Genomic DNA, 7,167 nt, shown 5'->3' with positions numbered 1-7,167 from the left:
TATGTATCCTCTAGCCGTGGGACTATAAGCTTCAGCATGCCGCACGGCCAGAGGAGAGAACACCTACATCACAGAAACAGCCTTGTAAGGATCCAGCCGCACAGAGCTAAATTTTAGGTACTGCTGGCAGCAGCCGAGGGAAAGGATTAATGGGAGAGAGCCGTGGGTGCACCAAACAAGAGCACCAGGTAATAATTTTAAGGTGCCAGTGGCATCCTGGCGCACGGGTTTGTCAAGCCTTGCTTTATTGTAACTTCTAAAATGACCTGAACAATACTATTGATACCATTTAGAATGTCTTCATAGAATTATCAAGAATTTGCATTATACATTGTGCACAAAAGCATGATGTATGGATAACAAAAGATTTTCAGGGCAAATGATGCATTATGAGATTAAAACACAAGAGTACCAATATTTACGGCCACATCTGTATATGCAAGCCAATTGCCAATTAGCTTAAATACACGACGGAGACAGTATGTTAATTACATCAGGTAAAAGACCTTGGTTCAGTAACCCCTTTCGGCGCCATGCGCTGCAACTAATCATCCAGACTAGCTTTTGACAAACGTCGATCACTCCCTGGCCTAGCAAAAAAACTCCAGAGAATCCCCCATTGGCTCTTTTTTAAGCACTAACATAGGTGAAACACACAAAGAAAAACCAGAAGGAAGGGTAGTGGATGCTTCCCCCCCTTACTTTGTCTTTTACATTAAGCACTGAATACAGTTTGGAAATTACAAAAACCGTGGGGAGAGTGTGGGCATAAAAAGTGTGTAGGGCACAAGGGCTATGGCTAATTTATCCCTCATCTCCTAACCAGACATAATGACAAACCACCTTAATCATACTTCGCCCCACTTCAAATTATAAATCTCTACTTTACGCCAGGGCATCTTGTTACTCTGTTAACCTTAAGTTTACCAACCTAAATCCATTAAATAAATCATAGGGAATTGATAACTTGGTAACGTTATAGAAATGCTGTCTTCAGAAAACTAGTGTTCAACATAATAAAGCAAGAGAACAGAGCCGATTAAATAATATTTAATCTTAGAGAAAATAGTTCACAGAGCTTTTTTAACAAAACAAAACAAAAATGCAAGTGACATACAAATATTAGCATATTGTTGTAAAATCCATTCAGAAACAAAACAACCAACTAAACGTGCAATACCAGTAAGGTTAGACGCCTGTGGGAACATCCAATAGGATGTGTTCCTTGTGGATGTCAAAAAAGAAAGTCCAAAGAGTTCAATCAATTCAAAGATATATCCAACACAAATTAAACATCCATTCATTTGCTGTGTCCACAAACAGGACAGTCAACTTAGAGCTTTGGCAATTTAAGACTCCACCCATCAAACCTATTGTGTAATGCTCCCCATATCACAGCAGGTATTTCACTCATCAATATATATATATATGTTATGGATTACCATAATGTATGTACAAAATATACTGGCCTGTGTGGCAACAAATTATTTTTTACATAGCCCTAAATTATGACGCATTGTAGAATGTTTATACTCGTTTAAAAGAAAACCCCACTAGCTTACCATATATTTATGAAATACAGTTTGGATAATAACCTGTAAGGATAATTTCTGATATTTTACTGTTTGAGTATGAGTTAGTCCAGAGCTAACAACTTTTTTTTTTATTATTACAATCTGCTATGGAAATAGTAAGATCTGTTGTCACCATGATTTACTACATCCTATCAAGCAGACCACTTATTTCATCTGGCCAATTCATTTAGGATTCTGCCCCATTAGAAAAAAGGATTTGGGAAAGCATAGAGCATTTAACCCTTGCAATCCTAGATAATAAATAAATCAAAGCATGCAGGAAACAACCTACTACTGAGTATCTAATCATGCACACTTGCTGATAGTTAAAGGTGTCTTGTTTGACTATTCAAGAACATTTTTATAAACAAGGTGGTACTAAAAACAGTTACAGGGGACAGAATGATTCTTGCATAGAATGTCAAGTTTTTTTTATTGTATTTGAAGACTTATAGCTGTACAAATACATTTACAGAAAAAAACTCCAAAACATTTCATTTATATACAATATCTGAGTTCCTGCTGGTACGTAACCAAATCCAAGATACATAACAAATTTTACAGTATAAGCAAAATACAGTAAAGAGATTGGGGTGGACATGGGATTCTTTTTTAAAACACTGATTGTATCATTCAAAAGCAGAAAACTACAAAATTTCCTTTTTATCTCATTACTTATCTTTTTTTTCTATCTCTCTCTCTCTTTAATCAATCCAAATACTTAAAATTTAGCAAAACCCAATTTGCTTTCATTAGTTAGTTAGTAGATTCTTCATCTGTTCTAAATTCTAAAATATTTGCAACTTGCCCACTGACTTTCTACAACATGCTAAATCCTTCTAACTCATTTCCTTGGTGCCATGAATAGGCCTATCTTTATAAAATAAAACCATTACGCAGAACAGATCAACCTAATATATGACTTACTTAATCCTTCTAAAGAGCCGACTTAATCTTAGAAAACTAAAGCACACAATGTGCATAGTGGAAAAGGTTTCTTTATACAAGTTCCCCATTAATATTTCTTTTGTTCAATCTTGCATAGAAACTTGGAAAACGTACTAGTCTGGGAAATGAATAGCCATCTTGAAAAAAAAGTCTCAAATACAATAATATGAATTAAAAATAAAAAACCCTCTATTCTACTTAAAAAAAATTAAATACTTGTCAGAATACAAATATAAAGGAGGAATGTACAGTTTACAAATAAAGACAAACATTTCCAGTAGGTAAAGTTGAAAACCTGTTAACATACTAAAGTCTGTTTTTTTTAGTGTTGCTCCAGATTTTTAGAACTAAAACAAACACATGGCTAGAGTGTTCTGCAAAAGAACAAATTATTGGCTCAGATTATTGATTTAACCCCTGGCTGGCAGAGATAGCGGAGCTTTTTGTTGCAGCCATTGCTGGCAGCCAAAGGGTTGAAGTGCTGAGAGGGGTACGGATTGGATAAACCCTTTAAAAAAATACACGGTATTAACAACCCTCGCTGTACATTATAGCCCACAAAAGTGCTGTAATATGACACTTCACCATTGGCAGAAAGCACCTTTAAAAGGTCAATGAACTACAGTATATACATTTTATTAATTCTGCTTTTACCAATTATAAAAATAAAAAAGAATAAAAACAGACTCCAGTTTTAACAGTGTTAACTGAATACCAGTAGCTGCCACTGAAAAGGGGTAACAAACACAGTAGGATCAGTGAAATAATCCCAGCATGCTCACATTGCATGAAGACAAAATGTACAAATTTATAAATAACAAGTCCATCCAAGAGTCAGATTGCAAATTAAACCAAGGTCTCTTTCCGCTTGACGCTATGTGTCTTTTCTCTGCTTTTCCAGCTCCCAGTCTGTGCTTTTTGTGTTTTTGTACTCTTGGTAACGTCTGCTGTGTCTGAAACAGGACTGTGCACATTTTCCTCAAGGTCCATCTCAACAATGCCGGATATGGTGGACGACCTTCGCTGTGCTTTGGTGTTTTGAACTGGTGGTTGGTTCTCTTCACATTCTTCGCTGAGATCCGGAAGTTCCTTCACTTCTGTTGGAGACGCTTGCTGGTAAGGAGCTATGGCTGATCTAATACAGTTAAGCCACTGCTGCTTGTGGAACACGTCATTGGCTTGGAGAGTGTGGCTCTGGCCTGGACAAACATCACGAAGACGGACCCTGAAGATATTTTTAGCTAGAATGGGAGAAAAATAGAAATTGTTATGTTATGTTATTGCTATGTAGCAAATTAAAAGTACTGTGCAACATACCGCAGCTCTTGAGAAAGAAATGGCCGGCAACTAACAGGTACCTGCACTTAGCAGCTAATTAATTGGCTCACTAGCCAGGTCCTTCTCAGGAGCTGCAATGTGCTGCAGCTCCCGAGGAGCTTTAACTATGTGTAACTAACAGGTACCTGCACTTAGCAGCTAACTAACTGGCTCACTAGCCATGTCCTTCTCAGGAAGCTGCAGCTCATGAGGAGCTTTAACTATGTGTGTAATCCCACTTGCAGAAGTTAACACACATAGTTGGCAAGGGAGAATTTACTCAGGCAAACCACGAATAAGAGTAAATTGTATTCAAAGCTGCTGCAGGAGCAACCTTTCAAATGGGCTTGGCTTTCTCTGTCACCTATTCCCCTTTAAGATGTTGATGTATGTTTATGCCTCTTGTTTACATAGCTACAGTTAATACTGCTGTACTGAAACTTTCAGCATAGGTGGCAGATTCAGAGGCAACCAGTTATTTGAAATTACAAAATAAAGGTAAAGGAGCTATTAGCAAACAATTTAATATAATTCAGTAGGGAATATTTTAAAGGGTGGAAAATCTTATAGTACAGAGTCCAAGATCTACTTGACTAATAACCACTGAACATGGAAATTACATGAGGAAGTGTTGAGTAAATTTAAAATATAAAAATGTTTACTACATAAACACACACCTTTGTCGGAATTACTGAATGCCCCTCTGAATGAGCCGCCCATCCTCACATCACCGTCTTGGAGATCCTCTAAAACCAACTCCTGGACAGGCATGGGCTGCCGGTACACTTGGTAATAGTGGCGCTCGTTCCGTGTAACTGGCCGCGTTAAAACAAGGATGTCTTGAAAAAGGAAGAGATAGAGCTTCTGTGGAAAGAAAAAGCAAACGTTCCTTTAGCCACTTGCTAAATTATGCTATGCCTGGCATTGCTAGAAATAAATTCCTTCTCTATAAGAGATTTCTACATATGTCTACAAACACAACTGTTATTAGAGAACAACTGTTGTCGCAGCTTAGGCCACTTCATACAAAATGCATTAACAGCTGATGAAGAAGAATCAAGGGGAAGAAAAACAGACAGTGTGGGGTTTGCAGTAGGATTACCACAATACAAAGTTACTGCTTTTTTTTTGCAAATGTTTTCTAGCAGACTTTACGTAATTGTTTCCAGCATAATAACTGGAGCGACAGGCTCGTATCATTGTACTCTGAGTAATAGGACACTACAGCAGGAAACCTTCTGTGATTAGGCTACAAAATCAAATTTGTAACGTCATTGTTTAGGTTGGTGTGTAGGAGTCTATGCAGTGATGAAGGGGAGAAGATGGAAAACATTAAAAGGGGCAGTCTACTTTAGAAATGTTATTGTTTAAAAAGATAGATAACCCCTATATAACTCATTCCCTAGTTTTGCATAAGCAACACTGTTATATTAAAGGGGCATTACACACTAAAAAATGCTAGATAGAATGAAGCATTCAAAGAAACGATTAGTCTGACAATAACATGTAGATGTATTTTTAAAAGTTTCATTAGCTTTTTAAATATTGACAAAATACGTGTTAAGTTTTAGTGTCTATAAAACAAAGGGAGTGGTCGTGTTGTAACTTTAGAAACAGTTATAAATAAGTCACTAGAGTGTGCAGCCCATGACTGTGTGGAATTTAACAGTGTTCTGCACTTCCATTTCTAACAGGAACTGAAAAGCTCACAATTTCAGAATAGAATTGCCAGAAAAGGGGACAAAATAAATAATGAAAGTATATTGCAGTGTTTTTTTCTATATATATGATTTATCATTTTTTATAACCATCTCAAAGTATTTAATGTCCCTTTAATATACTTTTTACCTCTGTGATTGCCTTGTACCTAAGCCTCTGCCGACTGCCCCCTAATCTCAGTTCTTATTGAATTTTAGCCAGCTTTAACTTCTAAGTAACTCCATGTGAGTGAGCAGAATGTTATCTATAAGGCACACACATGAACTAGAACGGTTTAGCTGTGATAAACTATCAAAATGCACTGAGATAAGAGGCAGTCTTCAAGGGCTTGGAAATTAGCATATAAGCCTACATAGCTTTAACCAAAGAATACCAAGAGAAGAAAGCAAATTTGATCATAAAAGTAAATTGGAAAGTTGTTTAAAACTGCATGCCCTATCTAAATCCTGAAAGTTTAATTTTGACTAGACTGTCCCTTTAAAGAATGTGCAATGCAATCTAGAAACTGCAAATAGCTACATATTTGCTTAAACTAGGCTTCTCAGTAAATTGTATTTGTTTAGCTCTAATTTTACAATCGCAGAGAAAAAACTAATGACCTTAGCCACTTACATGTCCATTCTTATTCTTCAGCTCGCCATGACATAGCAGCACCTTGCTGGACTCAATGCGAGGGTCTCTCTGTTTATCGTCAAGGTACTCCAGCTTGTCTATGTAATACTGGCACTCAGACTCGCCTTTTTTCAAGTTGATGTCAGCAAGCACTCCTTGAATTAGGCATAACTGGAGATAGAGTTTACAAATTTACTCCACTATAAAATATATAACCAGCACATTATTTAAATTCTGGATACTACAAACACAAATAACTGGCATGCTGAATTTTGTCATTTATTTTTATTTATTTATAAATAAATCATAGGGAGAATTTATCATAGCTTATCCATTGTACTGGCAGACTGGACAATAAGGAAATGCAAAGTTAGATCTGAACCATAACTAAGCAAAATAGTTAACATTCAAGCTATTGCTCCATAAAACCATCTTTACTTACAGCTTCTTCCAGACTCTGAACATCTGGATGGTCCTTAGGGGTGTGACGAAGGATTTCTTTCAACAGCAGTGGATATTTAACAAGTCGGCTTCTGGGAATGTCAAGGAAGCTCCACAAGTCTAGCTTACGGCTGAAGGGAGATTCAAGACACCGTTGAAGGAAATCCTGAACCCTACGGTCAAGTTTCTTTTGATCAAGAAGCGCTTTTGCAGCCAGCTGGTTGCTGCAGTACCCTTTGTAAGCATTAAGCCTTGGTAACTGGAATCAGAAAAAGTTGACCTTATTGACAATGCAATGGTTGTAGAAACAAACACCTTGTGAATGTCAGACAAGTTAATAGAAAAAGAGGATAGTACAAATGCCTACAATGTAAACTGTTCTGGCAAAGTGTTTCTTTCTAAGTCTGTCTCCATATAGATTGTGTTATCAGACTAACTTTCTTAATGAAAATAAAAAAATAAAATAAACAACATTAAATTGATGGTAAACTATCCGCTTTATAAAGACAGATCCAGAATGTTAGTGATATTTTAGATGGCGCTTAATTCATCAGTT

At 36.7% G+C, this 7,167-nt stretch overlaps 1 protein-coding gene across 2 annotated transcripts in view; it reads right to left on the bottom strand.

Annotated features, from left to right (window-relative positions):
- Positions 1-1,034: 1,034 nt before the first annotated feature.
- NET1 (neuroepithelial cell transforming 1) overlaps positions 1,035-7,167 on the bottom strand; it is a 152,489-nt gene continuing 146,356 nt past the window's right edge. For both annotated transcript variants that reach the window (XM_053716405.1, XM_053716404.1), the window contains 4 exons: positions 6,613-6,870; positions 6,171-6,341; positions 4,517-4,703; positions 1,035-3,763 (listed from right to left, as the gene is read on the bottom strand). In XM_053716405.1, the coding sequence (XP_053572380.1) occupies positions 3,369-3,763; positions 4,517-4,703; positions 6,171-6,341; positions 6,613-6,870 (1,011 nt within the window). In that variant the 3' untranslated portion in view covers positions 1,035-3,368. The remainder of the gene's footprint in view (positions 3,764-4,516; positions 4,704-6,170; positions 6,342-6,612; positions 6,871-7,167) is intronic.

This window comes from Bombina bombina, chromosome 6 (genome assembly GCF_027579735.1).
Source record: "Bombina bombina isolate aBomBom1 chromosome 6, aBomBom1.pri, whole genome shotgun sequence".
Lineage (NCBI taxonomy): Eukaryota > Metazoa > Chordata > Amphibia > Anura > Bombinatoridae > Bombina > Bombina bombina.
The sequence above is the reverse complement of the archived record's forward strand: the minus strand, read 5'-3'. Positions and strand labels throughout refer to the sequence as shown.